The sequence below is a fragment of the Solea solea genome, chromosome 14 (assembly GCF_958295425.1).
Source record: "Solea solea chromosome 14, fSolSol10.1, whole genome shotgun sequence".
NCBI lineage: Eukaryota > Metazoa > Chordata > Actinopteri > Pleuronectiformes > Soleidae > Solea > Solea solea.
The window spans coordinates 19,985,307-20,007,863 of record NC_081147.1 but is presented as its reverse complement, the minus strand read 5'-3'; the positions used below and the strand labels follow the sequence as shown (position 1 = coordinate 20,007,863).

Here is a 22,557-nt window from a genome sequence, read left to right as displayed (position 1 = left end):
AATGAAGTAGTAAGCGAGCCCTCACCTGAAAGGGCTTCTATGGGTTGATTAGAGGAATGCAGGGTGTTGACAGGGGTTCCCTTGTCCTCAAAGGCTACTCTGGTGGAGTCTGAGCTCCCGTCACAGTTGATCAAGACCTGGTTACAGTCTTCTGACTCAATGAGCGGCCTCGTCTTAGTGTGGACGTTGAGGTCAATGAATTCCTCATAGCTCCACTGGTTGGATTTGCCGTTCAGACCCGAGACCAACCCCACTTTAGCAGAGTCCTGCTCATTCAGGAACTCTGAGCCCTCAACAAGGCGGCCTTTGGGGACTGGACTGGAGAGGAGAGCAGAGAGAGAGAGGGAGAGGATACACAAAACATTTAAGGGCTGCAAGTAGTTAAATGTGGATTTAAGTGTAGGAGAATCGAGGCCTTCTCAACTGTCTGTCTGGGGATCTGATATGTTCACATGATACATGATGAACATGAGACTAAGTCTATTTTCAGAATGCATTTTTGATAAAAAAGGAGATCAAATCAGATTAGTTTGTCCAGACATAGCTAACCTATCTGCTCTGGTTGCTATGGTATGCTATGGTAGGTGTGGCTTCCAAACACAAATACAGACGAATTCAAAAGACAATTTAAGATGTAAATGTAGCAGCCAGAGCGTTCAGCCTGAGATGCGCCTGTACAAACGGATTTGAATTCACACCACCTCCAAATTAGTTTCTTTCAAAAACCAAACGGGATCAAATCTGAACAGGAAATAACATTTTCTGGCAGTTATTATTGTACAGTTTCGATGAATTCATTGCGGTGCTTTCTTCTGCAGTTATACCTTATAGCCTGAGGTTCATCAGTACTTATGCCATTGTTATTTTCCTTATCTTCAGTCTCTGGTATTCCGTTGATATTGCGCAGAGGCTCGCCTCCGGACAGACCACACTCAACTTTGTCGGCCTCCGTGTCATCGATCTCTGCAATGCCGTCAAATGAGAACATTACATTATGTCATATACTGCATAGGAAACTGCATAGGGCATCTTCATTTTCCTAAATCTGCTCTCTTACCACTGGTTTCACAGTTCAGGTCCACTGGATCATCTCCATTTTCCTGGAAGCATTTGTTGTCGTCATCATCATCATCATCATCATCATCGTCATCGTCATCATCATCATCTCTCTGGACAGGAAAAACAGACAGACATGATCTTGTTTACAGAGGAGGTTTGGGTCTACTGGCTGTGTCATCCTGAATATTAATATATGCTGAGTTGGTACAACAAAGCCGACGTTGCTATTACCATGCCTACAGCTGTGTTTGTGGATAATTAAAAGCCTATGAGTACGGGGCACCAATCACTAAGGAGTGGATTGACAGACCAATTAGAGCAGAGTGTTTCAGACAGCAATTGTGAGCTTACCTTCAAGTCACCAGCATCCCCTTTTCTGGTTCTCTTCATTATTTCTTCAATTCTCTGAAGTGGAAACAAAGTACAGGACAATTTTATGAACAATTTCATTTACAGAATGCTATAATATTATAAGGCATTTGTTATCAGATGCTTAGGGATACATTAAGTTTCTATCTTATCCAAATAAGTGAAATAATTGGTTGTGATCCAAAGCAGATTCTATTCTGAAGCAATCATGTGATCTACTGTATGTGTGGATGATAAAGACTTGACTAGAGCTGCAACTAACGATTATTTTCATAATAAATTCAAACCTGGAAATGATGATTTACTCAAATGTCTTGTTTTGTCCACAAACCAAAATGATTAACTTTTGATGATGTATTTGTTATGCAGAGCAAATAAATGCAGAACATATTCACATTTAAGAAGCTTAAACAATCGGAAATCTTGTTTTAATCATGAAAAAAAGCTAGTTGTCGATTCATTTAGTAATTGATTAATAATCGATTCATCGATTAATTGTTTCGGCTCTAGACTTGACTGAAGAGAAGCCTCACTGCTCCAATCATCCATCTTACCCTCTTCCTCTCCATTCGCTCTTGCTGGTTCTGTTGCATAATGCGTTCCCTCTCCTGACGGACTCGCTCTGCCTCCTCCTGAGCCTTGGCCTCAGCCTCCTCACGTTCCCTCTGAAGTTCGGCCTGTTTCAGTGCCTCCTCTTCTGCCAGTCTAACTCGCTCCTCCTCTGCCAGAAGAGCCTCTTCTTCTTCTCTGACTTTTCTCTCCTCCGCAAGCTTCTTCTCCTCCTCCACACGTTTCAGTCGAGCCTCCTCTGCTAAGCGAGCTTCCTCTTCCTTTCTCAGCCTGGGACAGGGACGAGAAACAGGAGCAAATGCTTGACAACAAACCCCAAAACAATACGTTTAAAGGTAATTTGTCTAGGTAAACATTCAGGGGTGCTTTTCAAAGACTCATGGGATAAAGAACAATGCTAATTTAATTTTGCACTTTATTATTTCCTGTGTTCTCTATACATAATCCTTTGGGGAGAACCCTTGTCATAGGGTTAAATTTCAAGACTGTCACCTCTCCTCTTCTTCCCTCTGTAGCCTGAGCTGCTCTTCTTTCTCTTTTTGCTCTCGCATCAGCCTTCGATTCTCCGCCAGGATCTTGGCAGCCTCAGCAGCCGAGTTGGTTCCTGTTGAGGCTTTTGAGTCTGACAAGTAGAAAGACAAATATAAGAGGTTACGTTTAACTTTATGTCACCCATTTCCCATTGTAGTACAGCTCAGAGACTACAGTCTGTGCATGCAGTGACTGGAGAATGAAAGATGGGAGATAAAGGACAGAAAGCCGGATTGGGGGAAGGGCGTACTGTGATAAAGATTTGCAGCAGCAGAAAAGTAAAGAAAGTGGCCTCATGTCGAGTTGTGTAACCGTCACATGATAATGGTCGTGCTCTTTGAGAAAACTTCTATCAGGCACTGTAAGAACACACATTCGTGTCAGGCTGTTTAGTCTATATCCTCAGATATTCTGCAATCATAACATCTATCCTCTAAATAGATTTGCCATTGTATCTTCCACTTCATAAAAGGTTTATAAAGTTGTGAAAGAAAATACTTGACTTTTATTTGCCTATACATTGGGTTCAATGTGGTATTCATTGAGTAAAATGGCAGTTTCTAAATTGACTTTTGAGAACTTTTTTATCATGACGTATACAGTTAAGACCACATGATCTAACATGACTTATGTTGTTATAACATTATTCATACTGTCAATTATAAATGTACAATATGTGGGGCAAATGCACAGCATGACTTTCTCCACAAGGTGGCAACAGTCACAGTCCCAGATCTGTAACAGGATGCAACTCCAGCAGGGAACTAATAGCTCTCCTGCTCCACTGAGATTTAATGCAAACTGAGCCCCTGCCACGTCAGTCTGCAGCACACATGACACTCATATGCACTTCCATTTCAGGCGACTAAAACAATGGGTATTCTCACAAACTGTCTTTTCATTAAACTATGATCACAGGGGATGTTATTTTCATCCGCTCCAAGTGAAGGTGCAGCATATAACACCCACCGTTCTGTAAATTTAACAATTTATTAATATGTAAAACATTAATCTGAAATTTATTTTTTTGATCCAGGAGTACTTCCTTTTCCTTCTATTTGTGATTTCATTAGTATACACAATACAAAATAGGACTGAACAAGGAATACATGGAGCATGACAAGCAAGAATCTCTTGTGTAGTAAGTGACAACATTGCACCAGATTATGGAACACCGGTTTCTAATGTACAATGTTTGAAAGCAAAGATTTACCAGAATTGTGCTAGTATCGATAGGTTTTTGCATAGTGTGTAAGCAGGTTGAGGTTCAGCAAAGAACTTAAATGATATTTAATGAGGTATGAGAAAACTGAGAATGTCATGCTGGGCCCAGTGTACACCATGAAACTGACAGCCAGTGTGGATCCACCAGTGCAAACATCCTGGTTGCCAGAATAACAGCAGAACACACGTGACAATTGCTAGTACTGACTAATTAAAAATTGTCACTTGTCTGTGGTTGCCTGCCTTTAAATAAAGCAAAGCAGGTTTGAATTTGTGAAAACATGAAGCAGTACTGCGCATTTTCAAGTGATGCATTCTTATTATTAAAAATATCTCACCATCTTTGTCTTTGGACTTGCTAGATTCAGAGGACTGTGGAGCCACAGCCTGGACAGGAAACATATCCTTAGACTTGGAGTCTCTCTTTCGTAAAGTAGGGGGCCCAGTTGGAGTCAGAGCTGGTTTCTGGATTGGTGGGGGTTTGGTCGTTGACGGTTGGGGGGATGGGGGACGTTGCTTCATTGCACCAGGTGAGGGTGGGCGTGTCCTGGGACTCTGCCTGTAAGAATGAAGTGCAGGTTGTGTCCTTTGAATCTTCCAAAAGATAAATAACAAAATCACAGACGCATTTAAGATGAGCTGTGGAAAGTGTGTAGTCTTACTTGGCTGCTGCTGGGGAAGGGGTCCGCTTTGGAACTGGATTGGGGGCTGGGGATGGTGAGCGGTTGCGTCCGAGGTTAGTGGACGGGGAGGCGGGACGTTTGCCACTAGGTGATGCCGACTGCTTGTCTTTCTGTTGTTTTACAGAAAAGGGACAGGAATGACAAATTAATTTATGATAATGCCAAAAAAATCGGCACTAAGCTCAAACCTGAAACAGCTATGCTCATTGCAAAACCTCATTGTCAATTTAAATACTGTGTCATAAATAAAACAGATGTAAATGATGTGACAAGTTGTATTGACCTTGAAGGGACCGGTTTACACCAGGTTTTTTCTTCTCAGATAGTTTGTATTTAGTTTCTATAAAACAGTATAGAATAAACAAGCTGTCATTTATCCCATTTATCATTTTCAGATTCCAAACTGAATCCCCAACTGAATTGAAAATTGAAAATTGACAATTTATAGTACATTAATGCTGCATATGCCACTTTAAGTCTGACTGGCATGCAGTACCAAACAGTGGCACACTGGTGTATGAGACGGTCAGGTTTTAATTCATCCATTTTTAATGACCTGCTATGTTTGGCACTGCAAACAAGATGACAACAGGGCAGAGCAAGGTCACACACGTGATACTCTGACAGAGAGAGAAATACATAGCAGCGCTGCCCTACAACCAAGCTGTATGTAATGAATGCCAAGTCAGCTAAATGTATCGTCTGCAAATGTAAAAACCTGCAGTTGCAAGAAACTGATTTTGTTGTGCTCTTAGCTTAATACCACCCTTATTAACATACGTGTCACATGACTTAAGGCAGTCTACTCTGGGTGAAGTGTCAGAAGTGGATGAAGTGATAAAAGACATATTTGAGCGTAAAACCAAAGTGCCTGAATAATAAGAATGAAGCTGTGAATTTCAATTATCTCAACTGCAAATCTGTGCATGTGGAAAAGAGGGACAGAGTGACAGAGTGAGGAGAGTCAAAGGCCTTTGATATAAGGCCTCAGGATCAGGGTGGGTCTGCTTTGCATCGGATGATCTGTCCCTAATCTGGTCACTGTGAACCCCATTGTTTAATGCTACGACAATAAGACTCTTCACAGCCACAGAGAAGGACAGTCAAGTAATGAGAGAAAAGCAGACAGTACAGGCCACCAAATGAGAAAATTAGAAAAACCTATTAGACAGGATTAAAATTCTGCCCGTGTTGTGACAAATCCAAAGTATGAGTGGCCAACAGAGAACAAACAACGGCTGGGGGAATAAGATTTCCCTATTATTCACATCCCCCAGCAGTGCTTTGTAAGGCAAATGAAGGTGGCTATGCACATATAAATGAGTCAGTACATTTACATGATGACCAAATCATTGTGTTAGTCCAGCTCAAACAGGACTTTTAAAATACACAGCACATGTTAGTACAATTCAAACCGAGAAATACTATAAAATAAGAAGCCAACAGCGAGAAAAACATCCAGATTGGTTTAGGACTGGAGACAGACTATGGGTACCAGCCAGCTTAAGTTGTTTGGTCTGTGATTTGTGATGCAACCAAAAAATAGCTAATACTGACAAGCTGAATCTAGCACAGGCGGAGGCGGACACACTTCACACACATAAATGATGCGTGGCTTGCATATATTTCTCAAAGTAGTGTCACATTTGTCATCACTTTTAATTCGTTTCTGGAAAAGGTTTCAGCTCACTTTTAGAGCTACTTAAACGAAAATTACTACCATTTTTAGAGGCTGCATATTTTCAAAGTCTTATCTTTTATACATAACATTATTGCTGGAAATGAAACATCTATTATGGATTTAAAAACACAGTACAATGCTGATTTTTTTAAATAATCTGAAAATCCTGTACAGTGATTTAACACTTAAAAAAAAATTAGAAAATGAGAATATCTAGTTATTTTTGTCATTATACCTCTATCAAGATGACATGGTCCAACACATTCATCTACTTCAATACATAAAATTAGAAATGCTAGACTGGGATGAAAAGCAACCTGACTTTTCCATTGCCATTGCCATTGCTGTAAAATAATGGAACACTGTTCTTCTACCTGCCCAATCGTAATTGTACTAATATAATGTATAAGATTTTAATAAGATTTTTTCTAATTGTTTAAGTTTTAAAAAAAAATACTTGTGATTGTTCCCTTCCAATTCATCTATAAAAACGCACAGTTCTGTGTCACCCTGTCAGCACTCTGATACATACTTAAAAGAGATCTACAAATGCCCAAACTAAATACAGACACAAACATGCAGTTTAAAGAGACTGGAACAAGGAGGACAACAGGTGGAGATCACTTCAGCTGATCATTTACAATATGTATGTGTCCGTCCGTGTTCTCACCAGTGACGGGTCGAGGGCTCCATCAGCTGAAACGGAGGTTGTCATGCCGCTCTTTTGTCGGTCAATGCTACGGCTGCGCACAGGTCCACGTGGCGGATGCAGGGGAGTGGCAGAGGCTGAGCGAGGACACATGTGAAACTCTGGTAAAGGACACAGTGATCGCAGGAACAGAGGAGAAACAACCAATGGGAGGTGCGACAAGTGGCAAAAAGGGCAGCAAGGCAGCAAAGAGCGAAAGAAGAGGGGGGAAAAAGGAGAGCAGGAGGAAAGAGATGGTAAAGTGGGCAAGGGGAAGGGATGATAGATGATGGTTGTAAGAAATGCAGAAAAGTGTTTTGTATAGAGGGGAAAAGAGCACAAAAAAAGCACTTTGTTAAATATAGCACATTAGGCAGGCAACCGCTTGATTGCTCATGGTTTGATAGGGCTGGGGATTATAGGACATGAGACACAGAAGACAACAATCTCAACAGAAGCCCCGGTCACGTCACAAACGCCACTGGACAACATTCACAAACCTGAGCACCAAGCAGCATGTCACAGCACACACTAAACAAAACCTACCACTGACACAATAAGCCCACACTGGGAATACACGCACACACACACACACACGCATTACACAGATATTAGTAGATTTAACACAAAATTAATGTTTACAGTCTCACTTGCTGTGATCAGGTTAACTAAAAACATTAGCCTTTGTTCAGTCTGTTACAGGCAATCAAGGCAATGGTTTTGACCTTGCTGTGTCAAATTGAGTGATTAGCACGGTAATCTGGAAACCTGAGAACTCTCCCTGACACTGCCTGGTCACAAATGTGTGCTGATAACTCATAACGACAGTAAACTATGCAGCTATCGTGACTATGAAATGTATCCTGCCAATGCAGCTTCTGATGCAGATGTGTCATGTTTCTGATCGTGCTATACTTAGCTTTAGATCTGTAGCTGCTAATGGGTTTGTAATGGCCAATCAATAAACATCACAACCCAAAACCAATGCTGCAGTTGCAGCTTTTAAGCGTGTCAGTATGGTAGAGTGTGGGGCTTTACTGTTTGCAAGATTCATTAAGAATTATTCTGCACATACATATATGTGTAAATCTGTTTTCAATGATAACCTGAAAACTGCAGATTGGGGAGTTGAAAGTGTCCAAATAATCTATGAAAATGTTGGCAATTAATATTTGAGCACCATGTACTGCAGTTCCAAACACCCTGGTCTGACTACAAGAACACACGTAACAGCACAACAGTCTTATTCTGACGTAACGACAACCAACGGGTAAGCAGCTTAGAGCAAATCTACCAGCATGGACTCTGACGGACTCTGTCTTCAGATGGGGAGAACTGCTCCCTACCAAGCTGACCCAGCTCAGCACACAAGAGCCAATTGTGTCAGACTGGAAAGTGCATGTGAGCTGGATCCACGTGTGCGTGTTATTTACCGAGTAATATTACAGTCTCACATGGGTGTACTTTGCTGTGTTTAATCGCTGATCATGACTGCTGATTGTTACAATAGTGGCTTTAAAAACACATGGAACTGCAGCAACGTCTGCGATGCTGCCACCACCATGGGGCCAGTAAACCTTTCGAAGGACTGATCCAAAATCATAAAACAGGGCACTGGGATGAGCTCAGATCTATTGACGTGATACTGAAAGTGACAGGGTTGATTTTTTTTACTGCAAAAATAAATGAAGGCTAGGAGGACCACAAGGACTGTTTAGCCATTCCTCCTTTCAATCAGGGTCTCCTGTGTGGAGGTTACCTGGAGAATCTGTTCCTTCAGTGGACAGGACGGCGGCACTCTTGCTTCTAGCTAGTGAGGCCTGGGTGGGGGTGAGCAGACGACTAAGGAGCCCTCCGTCCACAGTGCTGGCCGGTGGCCTGTGAGCTACACCGGCCGAAAAATCACCCGAGAACAGCAGAGAAGAACAAAAAGACCAAGAAGGAAAAAGTGGGCATAAATGGGGGGATGACAAGGCAACACAAAGGAGGGGGTCAATATAGTTAAGAAATGTCACCATGTGATTTAACCAACAGATGAAAATCAAAACAAGATCCAAAGGTTACAGTATGTCTCAGGAATCTTACATGGGCTCCTTATAAACTGTCTTTTGTCCTGTTAATAAAATGATGATTGTTGGTAAAAGACAGAAAGGAAAAGACACCATGGAAGAATACCGAGACAGACCGAAGATCTGATTGTCTGGAAACTGATAAGCAGTTGGAAGCATTATTCCAAGTAGAAAATTAGGTCAAATCAATGGTTCCTTGGGGCAGAAGAAAGGGTGCTGATGGGGGGAAAAACAAACCGTTAGTGAACTTTAAAGACAGTGGAGCCATAATATTAGGTAGGAAGATGAGAAGTGAAAGAGACAAGTCAAAAAGTGACAGGGAAAAGGGCCTGGGAAAAGACAAGCGCTCTTTAGCTTCTACTGTCCAAGGTCTCCAAGGCTGAGGTAAAGGAGTCAAATATAATGAATAATTTAAATAATGAGGCTGACTGTACTAGAGCCATTCTGTGCTGAGCAAATCAGCGAGTGTCAATATGCCAGAAAAGCACTAAGGTCTAAACTGATGTGGCAGCAGAAATAAAGAGCTCTTGCTTTGATGACAAAAAAAAAATCCTCATTTTGGCCACCAAAGTAACAGATTAAGGCAAGAACAGTTGAGAATGAGTTTCCCGCAAGTCCTTAAATGCTACTTTCAAACGGAGATCGCAGAGTCAAACCTCTTTTTGGAGCCCCTTATTGAAAGGACATCTGTTGTCGACAGACTTGTTCTTGTTAGCTGATAAGTACAAGCCCTTGGAGCCTGCTGCTCAGCACCAGTATGCATGGCCAACTATGAAGCATCCGAGTTATTAGTCTGTGATAAGGCTGTAGTTAAGAGAATGGTGTTGGGGTGATTTGGTAATATATGTTCTAAATATGAATATAATATTGCTAAGGTTAATCATATAGAACATACATCATGTACAAGACAGGAACATTTCACAACACATCAGCACTAAGCGGCTGACAAAGCTTTAGGACAAACAAAAGCATTGGTGGTTAATGATGATACACGGAGAGTTAGCTGCAGAGGTAATTTCTGCACCCTGAGGGGAGCCACGGTATCATGGCACAGACACACCACAGTGAAGCACGAGCTCAGTGACTAAAATCCAGCCATGATGTCATCTGGGAGGGAGAAAACAATCAACACTTTGTGAAAAGAAACAATACACAGTGTTAGTCCAGACACACACCATACAATAAAATCAATCCAGGGTTTGAAAAGTTGAAAAGAAACCAAGGAAAATGGTTAAAACAAACTCAGCTGTCAATGAGAAACACGTGCAGGATCTGATGAGGGAAGAATGGCACACAGAACGAGCAGTTTTGTAGATCACAGGGAAATGAGTGTGCAGAAATTTAGCAGCTTCTCAGGGGATACTTCAGAAGCAAGTGCAAAAGACCTTTGCATGAAGGACAGAGGGAACACACACAGTAAAAAAGGAACCAGTAGAAGGACCACTGAATGTTCCATGACAGTAACGAGCAAAATGAGAACGTTATCCCAAAAGCTGCAGATAGTATTATTGAGGGCTTTCATTTAAAAACAAACAATTCATACTGAGCAAGCCATTAATAATATATCAGAGCCGCATGCTTGTTATTCAAAGATGGAGGCCTTAGCAAATGCAGAGAGGAGCATGAAAGGAATTACTGCCGATTGTTCATGCTAGCCACCTTGATCATCCGTTGTCCCCTTATCAGGCTTGGCAGGGGTCTGTGCTCTGCCCACACTTACTCGAGTAAGGGAGGAACTTCTCTTCTTCACGGAATGGCCTACGGACATAGAAGGGAGTCAAGAAAGACTCTCCAAAGACAGTTTACACACCATGTGAACTTAATTTGCCTTTATGCGAGTCACCAGGCTAGGGCTGACAGTAGCAGATGCCCCAGTTTCAAAGACGACAGCTAAAAACACAGACAAGAGTTGTAACTCCATTGTCTGATCCCCTAAAAACATTAATAGTACAACAGGGGGACTGTAGCTGCAAGTGCTTAAACTGTTAGCATATACGAAGTCAACCTCCAATGTGGTTATAATGGCTGTGGCAAAGGTAACGTATTCGCTATGCCCTGTTGTGGTTTGAAAACGTTGTACTGTACACAGTCTTGGTTAAGAAAGTGCAGCATGAGATAAAGAGGGGATCTTTTGCACCTGTCTGATCCACCTGAAGCTTTTTGCCATCCTCCTTACTGGCCTGAGCAGCAACATTGCCATTGCTAGGCAACCGGTTACAAGACGAACTCCTTGGCTTAACACCTGAGGGACAATGATGACACACCCATTGGTAAATTTAGACATCAGTGTCTCTTGAATGGTATAGAAGTCTCTTAGACCTTTCATAATGTATCAATAGATCTGTTGAGAACAGATTACAGTTGATAATGAAAGAGATATTTGCAGTGTCTCAAAGGAAAAATGGCAATGGCTGCTTTTAGAAGCTGTGGAGAGATGAGAATCAGGTGCTTGTGATGTGTAGGCACACAACACATGGGAATATCGTGGCTTTCTATAGAATATTACAGCCACTGTATACTAAACTAGTACTTTACTTTGTAGTACTTTATTTCACGATTTAATTATTTAATTAAGGATTATAAATGTGTTAATTCACTATATTTGCAGAGGAGCTAGTGAATGAGGCAGCAGAATTTAGAGTGGATGCAAATGTATTATTAGTTGGAACCAGTGACTGAGACCAGCACTGTTACCAGTCTGTGTTCCAATGTTGCTGGATATGAAGAGAAACAGGGTCAGAGTACACTCTAACCTTAAGAAATGGTGGGGAAAATTATTATTATTCAGTTCTGTCACTTTAAATGTTGTAGGACACAAAGTTTCACAGAAAATAGACAATAGTTGTTTAGGACAGATACCTGGAATACAGGGAACAGGGAGAGTAAGGGAAGGGGAGGAGAGACAGGGAGCAAATGAGGATGCAGGGAAGAACTTACTTTTGTCAGGAGATTTGATGAGGGTAGCAGAGGAAGAGGAGAGGCGTTTGCTGATGCCAGTCTCAGACGACTGTTTCAAGTTCATGGTGGATGTGGAGCGCTTGTCCACTAAGAGGGAGGAGGAAAGACAAACAAGGGGAGGCGGGATTTACATTGGAAACATGCCGATGGGGGAGGGCATTTGGGTGCACATAAGGGAGTACAAGGTCCTGCTTTGCAAAGGATATGTGCCTTCATCAACGGACCAAAAATAAAAGTGCATAAATAATAACATTATAAAATCTATCTAATGAGTTACTAATGGTAGTGAGTGATGCACATTTAGCAAATATCATATTCAACATGCAATACATATTTTCACCCAATTATAAGTTGTAGTGGTTTCAGAGCCAAACATTATGGTTAGTAAGCAGTAGATGCTTTTTTTCACTGCTTCAAAAAGAAGAGCCAGAGAATCCAGAGATAATATTAGTTTCTGTTTTTGATGGCACATTTACATGTTGCCTATGTACCTAGAAGTACTCCACAGTGTGAATGAGTGACAAACCCAGAGCTTTACTTCTAATCGTTTGACAAGACCAAGGCACATTCAGAAATCAGACCTCATATACAAAAACTGTTAGTGAAAGACAGCCAGTTAGACCACAGGAGGTGGATGGTGGAGAGGGGGTGTGCTGGTTGGAAGAACAGGAGGTGATCATGCTATCTGCAGTAGCAGTGCTAGTCCAAGCTGTGTTGCTATACTGGTGAGAAAATAAACAATTAATCAACAAACAAAACCTTGTCGACTCCGTGGTGGCTTTTCTGGCGAGGCAGGGGAGATAACTATAGTAACTGGAGATGAGGCACTGGCATCTGAATCTCCTGTGGAAAAAACAGCTCTCAGGGAGGAGCGCTCAAATACAGGATGTGCTACAATCTTCATACAAGGAAGCAGTCTGTTGCTTCAAACCAGAACAGTTTTTTTAACAATTGTTGACAGCAGTTTAATACCTGACAAAAATGTCAACAGTATCTAATATTCTTAATTAAATTAAATTAAATTGCACTTCACTTGAGGCATCTAATAATGTTAGGGATGAGATTCAACCTGACTGTGAGTGGAACAAATAAATTTACTCATGTCTTTCTGGGTGTAAAAAAAAAGAGGCACAAACAGGTCTTTATACTGTATTGTCTAGAAGAACAAAACATGTATTGTGTCTTTTTCAACAGAACCCGGTCTGACCGAGAACCTAAATCATCTTAACAGGATATCTGGTGTAAGGAATCTTGTTATAAAATTCCTTTATGAATATTAGGCCTCAACTACAGCACAACTACAAAACTTTTGTTTTGTAGAGGTAAATAAGTCCTTGTTTATGCTAAATGTTTACTTAATGCACACAAGTAAGTAAGTAAATGATTTAAAGTCAAACGGTTAGGTGATGCAAGGACTTCTACCTGTTCGACCATCCGAGTCTGTGGACAATCCTCCCCATGACCATCGTTTCTGTCTGTGTTCCAGCCGCTCGTTGCGCTCCATCGTCCGCCGCATCACTGCCTCATAGCGCTCCTGCGGCAGAGACCGATGTAAGTTAAAATTCTTCGACAGACCAAAATAAATTATCTGCATTTCACTGTACCTAATTTTATGTATGATATTATGCAAACAATCACTATTGTTTTTCAATGTTATCTATTGTTTTTATTTATGATAGAAACCTTACAACATAATCCTTTGCTTCTTTGCAAATGTAATTATCTTAGTTACAAGAGTCAAATCATCCGAACAATACCATCCAAAGCTCAAAAACATCCACGCATGCTGCAGCTACCTTTTCCTCTTCCTGTTTCTGCTTCCTCTTCTCCTCCACAGCGTGTCGTTTCTGCTCCTCCTTCCTTCGCTGTTCATCAATCTTTTTCTGTCGCTCCTCCATCTGACGCTCCACCTGGATCTTGGCCTTGCGCTCCCGCTCCATGATCTGAGAATCTCGCAAAGCTAACCACACACACACACACAAACACACACATAGTGTAAGTGCATACATAAACAAAGCAAAAAGTAATTCATTGGTAAGTTGTCTGATGTGTTAACAGCCTTTAAATAACTGTCAGTACAAACAAAACAAACTAAATTTACTGTCAATAACTGCAGGGAAATAGCTGACACTATAAATTATTCGTATTAAAATTACAGGGTTTCCTATATTAACAAGACATATTTGGTTATCAGTGCATCAAACTGAGACTGACTCCATGTGCAGTTGAAAGCAGAGCTATATTCACACATAAAATGTATTTCTCTTACCCTGTTGTCTCTCTGCCTCCTCTCGTCTCTCTTTTGCCACTCGCAGTTTGTCGTCTATTCTAAGTGTGGCGCCGTCTATGACTGCAAACACACACACAAATGCGCATATAACATGCGATTACAATCTACATACAGTGAACACAAGGATGGATTACAATGCAGCATAGATTTACAAAGGCTTTGAATCAAGCAGATGTACGCATGTGACTGCCATTAATGGGCTTTGTCAACTGTTACTGTAATAAGATGATGACTAAGGTTTACCTGCAGTAAGCCACCCTGAGAGGGCGGTGGAAGTGGATTGTGTTGCATCTAATGGTTCAGATTATGGATGACAATAAAGTAGTGACGGGGCTGAATCTGTGAGAACCAAGCTGTATCTGTGTCAAGGTGTGGTATCATTTACCTGGCCTACTCCCCTGAGGTTTAGCTGATGTGTTGGTTGTTGGTTTTGGACTATTTCCTGCTACGCTGCGCCGCTCCTCTGCTTGTGCCTGTGCAGCTGCAGCTGCATGTAGGAAAACACAGAGACACCCATAGTTTACACCAACAGTACAGTCACATAATGATATTTCTGACACAGCAGACGTACAAGATCACTTATTTACACACTAATCTAACTAAATTCAAGTCAGATGTTTTTTTCTCTCTGCTTAGTGTGCTCTTCATAGGAATGCTAGTTCAAGAGGAATCCAGCTGATTTGAAGCGACAGAACAATCCAACTATTCAGCTGTCAGACATGCCCCCCCACTCATGGTCAACCCTGTAGTCAGCCATATACTGCCTTCTGTGGCAAGCTGGGAGGGACAGGCTACTGTAAGAAATGTCTGGAATCAAACCCTCATGAGCCACCACCTCGTATACAGCAAATATGGCCAGAGATGCACAATATTTTAAACACAATTTTGTATTTAATGATTATGTTACTTACTTAAAACAAATATTCACAAATTCATAACCACTGCTGCACCTCAATAAACAACATTATTAGCACAAGTCAATGCACATGAGAAAACAATGGTAAATGGAATTCATTCTGTTCTGACATTCATGGACAAACAAGAAATGTGTTTGCCTTAATAAAAGATTAAGACAAGGGTTGCAAACATGCTTTGCAAATACATCAGTATTTGTCTCCTCCACAGAGACCATCAGAGGTTTAACAGCTTTTTCTTTAGCCAAAACAATTCCCAGAAAAATCACAGTTAAGGGAGACGGAGGCAGAAAGGAAGGAAACTGGGAGGACACGATCAAGCCTTATGGAGCCTAGTATCAGCCTTTTTTCCAGTATTTTTCCTTCTGTGCTGGTGTGCATTCAGCATTTCAGAACTGCTGACAAAGAGGCAAAGGCATTGGTCGGTCATGTGATATTCACATTATTGATGAAGACTTTGAACTGTGCTTTGAAATCGTCTTGCTATCTATATCTAACATTCATTTTATTTCTGTAAAATTATGATGAACAAAACCACACCTTTCATTTCCTACCTCAATACACGTCACCCTGTCTCTGCACAAATGAACACAACATCTCCATCAATTTATATTTTGTGCTTTATATTTGAGTAAAAGTTGCTCAAATCTTTGCATTGCAGGGTACAACAACAATCAGGCAAATTCCATCTCCCAATAATAATGTCATATTTAGGTGTTTGTACAGGAAAATAAATGTATGCACTCCAGTTTATAACCACCTGTTGAACAAACACTGTGTTTGTTTCACTACAGCCCGGCACACACTCTCCCCCGTCACTACCAGCCTCACAACAGTCTCTTCTTCTTTCACTATTAACTATTTTATTGACAGTGGTATACTTTTTTTTTTTAAATGCTAAATTATCTAGGCAAATACAAGTATCTACTGTGTATACTGGGACTTGGTATTGGCAGATACTCAAATTAAGAAAAAACATCTGCTCTGGACCAGAGGCCAAAACTTTGTGATTCTCATCCAATAGATTCTTCACATTGTTTGTCATGAATGTTGTGTATGTGGTTAAAGTAGTTAGTGGTGTTTTAGTCTATTGTGAGGAGCTGTCATTTCTTCCTTTTATGTATGAACACTGTGTTTTGCCTTGGCTGGTAAGGGCTAGGGATGCACAATATCACAGGCACAACATCAATATCTGAATTAAAATGTATTATCAGATATCGGCAAACACACCAAGATCTCATAATATGACCAACGACTAATAAAGTAGGCAGAATTGAATATCGTCGGGCTGGGTGGTCTGACCAAGTTGAGTACGTCGAGTGAGAGAGGGAGCGGTTTCTTTTCAGATATCACCATAAAGTCCAATATATTACTCAAAATGCTGGGAGCTATTATTGGAAGTTTCAGGTTAAATGTTAACATGTAGACTGGAGGAGCCTGAATTCTCACCATTAATCTGATCAGTAAACATCCCTTTCTATCTCCTGAGCCTCAGCAGGCAGTAAAAGCGTCATTCATTTATTCCTACAAAAACTGCACAAACACACACAATATGAAACATATTTATAGAAATATTGGTTTGATTACACATTTTTTTCCCATATTTGTTTAGCGTATTATTGTTCAGGTTAACAGTGCATCACACGGGGTGTAGAAGATAGAAACATCTATTAAGCCTCTGACAACAGAGACAGTAATATGCTCAAGAGAGTACAAAGGAAAAATAAATAGGGCACTATAAAATGAGCTGATGGGTAATCATTAGATAAACTATAATTTGTCTACGCTCTACCTTCATGTAAAGGTTAAATGACGGCTTAAACAAATAATCAGTAAGTGTTCTATTTGAGATGGTAACTGTTGCCCGGAGGCATAGAGCAGCTCCGTATTTAAGTGCTTTTAAGGCTAAGGCCTGTACAAAAGAAAACATTAAATCGGATAGGACTCCTAATTGTCTGATCATCGTCATACATTATGCTAATATTACAACACAAAACTCAGACTATTCAGGATCCCATTTATTAAGAGGCTGTTCAAACTGTATAAAGTTAACAGAGTGCCATAAACAGTTGATTTGAAAATGCAAATACCTCAAAAACTATGACACACTTAAGACTCAGAGAGATTGCATTATGCGGTCTTGGAACAAGTAAAAAGCAGACAGATAAAATGTGTTTGACTAAAACTACACAGATTATTCCTTTTATGAGCTGTAATATACCGCTCAATAAGCCTTTCCATCTCAAACACTGATGCTTTTAAGATTTCCCTGGATGTTTGTGAGCCACAGGAAGTGGATGAACTCAATGACCTCACTGATCTGAAGTGATGAGAAAGAAGTTAAATAAGTCAGACATGGCATCTAAGAGTCAAATGAACACAGTCTCCAACAAACAGACTCAACTATGCATTGATTAAAGTGCTGTAATGAGATGGAGAGAAGAACATGTTTGACAGATCTCAGGAGTGCCAGGTGTGCTCACAGAAACAATCAGAGGAACTGTCTCTCATCATTCCATCACAATGGAGATTGGCACAAATGAACAAACATCCGCACTGCCACATCAACAAAGTCAGATGTAAAAGGTCAGATGGACAAACACACTCGTACACATTCAGGACGCAGATTATATGCAGTGCACTAATTGATGGAATTGTCTAATCTGTTACTCAAGGGTAGACAGTGCTGCAAAAAATGGAGGTGTTTTTTTTTTTACCAAGGAGGTTGTGGGGTTGCGCATCTATCTCATCCATTGTTACTAAGCAACCAAAACCAGGAAGCTGCAGATAGACTGAAGTTGATGCAGCGTCACGGACGACAGGTTACAGGCACCGCTTTTCCCTCACCCTTGCTTCTCGATACATGTGTGAAGAACAAACCACTTGTTGGTCCGTCTGGATAATGGGAGTCTCCACTGTATTTGAATTTGTGCACGCATCAAATATGTAGTCATCAAAACCAAGTCATCAAAGTGATGTATTGTAGTCTGCAATATTTATCTAGCTGTTCAAATTGTGATGTAGATATAGGACAGTTCCGTGGCTATTGTGTTGCATTCATCTAAGGCAGTACACATACCAAGGGCTGCCGGGTTATTATCGCAGCGATAGAAACCGACAAGGGGTCTGGTGATGACCTGCATTTGCAGCCCACACAAAAACACTAAACAGGAAACCGACCAGCCTGTATTAAATCGTACAACTTCTTGTTGAATGCTACCAATGATCAAATAAATAACCAGAAGGATATTTGGGAGTCTGTCTCCCTTTCTCTCTTTGTGCAGTGTAGTAGAGAAGTAAGAGCTAGAAGATCTGTGGGTCCGTTTTTTTCTGTCTGTCCTTCCAGCTGCAGCTTTTACTGTGTCCTGCAGCATAATTAAGTAGCTTGTTGCACAGGAAGTGGCTGTACAGCTTAATGCATGGGTGACTGGGACTTCTATTTGGCAGTGAACAGCAATACTAAGTAGCTACATTTTAGGACAAAGGTCAAAAACAGGCTGTACAAGTGATTATTTCATTTCCTTTGCTTCATTTTCTCCATTTTAGTTTCAAGATTGCATTACATTATGTTTAGCTATGCAGAAACAATCCTGGCTTTCAACAGCTACCAATTTGCTGTTTCAATATTTCAGGTTCTCAGATAACACAGCTGATGCATGCTTACAAACATGCACACACAAACACACTTGATCTTCTATGGGATTACACAAGACCTGTTCATGCAAAGGTAAGCCTGGGCTATTTGCAGCACTAGCAGGATAACGACATATCCCAGTTTCATAGGGAGTCGCTTCTTCCAGATGGACTACATTTGTTTGCAGAGATGGGCTTTTTCAACGTCATAAATTGCTGTCAACAAAGATGTAGTTTTTCTAGCCCCTTAGTTGTTTCTTTGCAATTGATTCTTAAGTGGTTCAACTACTGCCTTGACGCAGTGACCTAAGCTATAGCCTCTACAAAGTAACATGTTTTGCTATTCAAATGTTTGGTGCATGCACAGACACACCGTCAGTCAATTTATAACACTGAAATAAAACTGGGGAGGTTGTGCTGGAAAAGCAAAGTGGACATATCCAAGACACTGAAGCAGAGGCTGCCCCGTTTCCTCTTCTGGTTAAATTCAACCAGTTCCAACATATTTTATGTGTTCTTCAAGCCAACATCAGGGTAACCTTGTGGTGTTACTCGCAGAAGTGTGATCTCCCTCCATAATAGCAGGGTACATTTTCTCCTTGCTCACATTCTTGTGGAACTGACCATGCACATTAGCTAGATTCCTGACATTATTTTATTATTGTCAGTCCTCCGTTTAAAAGCAAGGCTCAGCTAACTGTTTCTCAGGACATACCTTTGTTCTTCACAAAGACGGGATCCAACATTTCGCATTACTTTAAAATGGATATTTTGATAAAACAACACAATTGGGTGGATGTAAATTCCAGACTGAAAATATGGAAAAATTAAAAAGGGAAACAGGAACACGCACAGTGCTGAATGTGGTCCCGTTGCTGCTAGGACTAAAACAAGCCTACACCCAAAGTGGGTATGCAGAAAACTCTGTCATACCCAAAAAACACAAAAAAAGAACTACAGCTCAAGTCATAGAAAACAGTGCATTGACATTCAAAGCTGGCTGAGGTATGTATGATATGCAGTGATAGAGACTTTGCCACTACAGTTGGCCCATATCTGTTGGTCATATGCATTGGGACACTATGAAAATATCCTGTCACACTACTTGCATTTCATGATATTACTATTGATTTAATATCGGAGTACAAGTAAGAGTTTGCCTGTACTCAATCTTCAATGTGTTCATATTAAATACTTGGTCAAAGAAGAGACAACAAAGTAGACGACAACAAAGTAGACGACAACCATAGACGCTTCCTCTGGGTTATGCGAGGAGGTCAACTGTTACTCATACCTATAAAAGATGCACAATACAGATAACAATACAAGGACATACTAACGGGGGCAAACTCCTATATAACGAAATCACCACTACTGGAATGGAATGCAAGATTCAGGATATTGAGTGTGAAAGCACGAATGCTAGTCTGATGGCAGACTGACGGGTACCATGTATGGCCATGCACAGAAATGCATAGTGACACAGAAGCTGTGAGGACCTGAAATCTTTGTCTCGACACAGATCATTACAGTCAGAAAATGCTGTGGCACGGATGTAGCCTTATTTTGAGAGCTTTTATCACAATGTGCGATAAAACCCTGGCTGGGTCATCTGAAACACTATTACCACTGCACTGTGACAGTGAGCAAACACAACCATGCATATATACAGTGTGTTGAATCAGACTGTGTCTGGCAATTCTGCTTTATCTGAAATTCAGATCAGATATCATTGTGGTCGCCCTCCCTTGAGAAGGGAGGGGGTTTTGCCATATGTCAATAAATATGCAGAACTGGCTGCCATTGGATCTAGGAGATGAGGGAACACTTTCATTACAATTTGGCTATAAAAGTACTAAGGTAACAACACTAGGTACCACCGGTCTGACAATATAAGCCGACGGTTTCTACTGTATAAGCATCAGCCCACATCGCTGTCAACTCGAGTGCACGAGACACGAAGAGATGAGCGACGCGCTTCCTGAACTCTTCCTGAAAGGGATAGCAGATCACTAACAGACAAATAATCCCCGAGTGATGAGCGACGTTATCTAAACTGCTGCCGTTTATTTTAGATTCGCGGCAGTTAGCTGCGTTCACGAAGCAGTTAGCATTTGAGTGTTTAAACCTTTATATTCACACAAAAGTGACTCGTTGGACATCACGGTTTAAATAAGTAAAACAACACTAAAGCAGGAGAAAAAGATGAGCTCAGGCGCCAGCCAAGTTTTAGACGTGACATGTCAACCAATATACGTTGCAACTTTAGCTGGCCGTAAGAAGCTACTTTACTTTTACACTGAGCAGCTTTAACATTCGCCGGAATGTGTTCACATCAAGCACTCAGAGTTGGCACATTCAAACCGTCGTAAACCGTTAAATGCTGGAATAAGCCGCAGTGTTTTCCGCGTCCATTGTCGGCAGACAGCCCGACCAGCGAGCTAACGTTACTAGCCGGAGAAGCTGGCCGCGTCACAACACTTTCAAATAACCCGGTTAGCCGCGACAGCTGCTAGCAAAAAACAACGTAGTGTTTCCTCTCCTGTTAAAACACAAACAAGTTAAAACACACAACCGCTGCTGTAGTTATCTCTTACCCATCTGGGCTCGTAAACCTTTGAGGGTTGATGTCTCCGCCATTGCTAGTACGAAGTTTTGGAGCAGGGGCGCGTAACCGCGAAATCAACCAGCCGGTAGAACTCGGACACCACGGGGACGTGGATTACAAAGAGCAGTGGAAAGATAAGAGGTCTCACTCTGACGCGTTTTTGCGCGGCCGGAATGCGAGCCACCATGCTTTCATGTGACGTGATGGAAACTTTTGCCAAATAATACTAATTATCATAATAATAACAATACACTTTGACAGCAAAGCAAAAGTAGAGGATAAGCAGGAAGCACATTAGACTGGATAAATAAAAAAAAAACAATAAATAAAAGAAACAACAGAGTAGTGTGAATGCATCATTAAAAAGTGAGTAGCAATGAAGAGATTTTAATAAATAGCTAAACAGATACAAAACGACAGTAAAGTGATGTAAAATGCCAAATTATTAAAACACATACACATACTGGCAGTGTAGGAAACATTGTTTACATTTATAGTAATAAATACGCATCACTCAGATTATCCGGAATGTCCCATTTTAGAATATAGGCCTAATGTATGTTATTATAGTTTTATTTACTTAAATGTAGTGGACTAAATACATACAAGCTTAAAAAATTAGACCACTACCTGAGTAAAGTACAAGAACCCCAAATGTGCCAAATACGAGCAAGTCGTGATTCCTCTTTCTCATACACGATCTAAAATGGGGACGCTAGACGAACACGGGACACGTTTGAAGAGCGACTTCTAGCGTTTTGAAAATGTTATTGTATGTTAAATTGAGAGATTATGTATATTATTATTATTTTTTTGCTGACAACACTAGGGAGTTTAACCAAGCAGATAAAGTAACAGGCATGGTGCATTCACGGAACAAACTTACATATTATTTCTTCATTAAACTTCTGAAAGTCGGCCTAGAAGGAAGAATGAACTCAGAGAATATGATCATTATATTCCTACGAGGTGGTTTTGTTATATAAAAAAAAAAATTAAAAACCTTACCAATTACCTTAATGTGCTGGAGAATTAGCAGAGCTGAAGATCAAGGAAAATGGTCAGATGGCAAACGTCTCCCAGTGAGAGAATAACACATTTTCTCAGGGCTCTATGTTCTGTCTATTGCTATGAACACTGCTTCCTCTGTCCTGGTCTGTCTCACATGCCTGACCCCCGGGGCATATTTTCTATTTTACACAGTAAACAGGAAGCAGCACCACATGTAGGGTTTGGTTGCAATGACCTGGACATTGTGTTATTTAACTTGCAAAGCAAAG

General features: G+C 40.8%; 1 protein-coding gene across 17 annotated transcripts in view; it reads right to left on the bottom strand.

The window, feature by feature from the left end:
• Window positions 1–22,557, bottom strand: part of map7d3 (MAP7 domain containing 3) — a 25,218-nt gene extending 2,661 nt beyond the window's left edge. The window contains exons 1-19 of one of the 17 annotated variants that reach the window (XM_058649960.1): window positions 22,293–22,557; window positions 14,508–14,609; window positions 14,102–14,182; window positions 13,629–13,792; window positions 13,255–13,366; window positions 12,592–12,675; window positions 11,812–11,919; window positions 11,012–11,116; window positions 10,534–10,632; window positions 8,565–8,690; window positions 6,788–6,927; window positions 4,416–4,546; window positions 4,092–4,312; window positions 2,491–2,620; window positions 1,983–2,268; window positions 1,411–1,464; window positions 1,058–1,169; window positions 825–963; window positions 26–318 (exon numbers count right to left, since the gene is read on the bottom strand). In XM_058649960.1, coding sequence (XP_058505943.1) covers window positions 26–318; window positions 825–963; window positions 1,058–1,169; window positions 1,411–1,464; window positions 1,983–2,268; window positions 2,491–2,620; window positions 4,092–4,312; window positions 4,416–4,546; window positions 6,788–6,927; window positions 8,565–8,690; window positions 10,534–10,632; window positions 11,012–11,116; window positions 11,812–11,919; window positions 12,592–12,675; window positions 13,255–13,366; window positions 13,629–13,772 — 2,284 coding nt within the window. In that variant the 5' untranslated portion in view covers window positions 13,773–13,792; window positions 14,102–14,182; window positions 14,508–14,609; window positions 22,293–22,557. Of the gene's footprint in view, window positions 1–25; window positions 319–824; window positions 964–1,057; window positions 1,170–1,410; window positions 1,465–1,982; window positions 2,269–2,490; window positions 2,621–4,091; window positions 4,313–4,415; window positions 4,547–6,787; window positions 6,928–8,564; window positions 8,691–10,533; window positions 10,633–11,011; window positions 11,117–11,811; window positions 11,920–12,591; window positions 12,676–13,254; window positions 13,367–13,628; window positions 13,793–14,101; window positions 14,183–14,507; window positions 14,610–21,266; window positions 21,401–22,292 lie in introns of those variants that run through there. The other 16 variants (XM_058649949.1, XM_058649950.1, XM_058649953.1 and 13 more) reach the window with 16 other exon arrangements.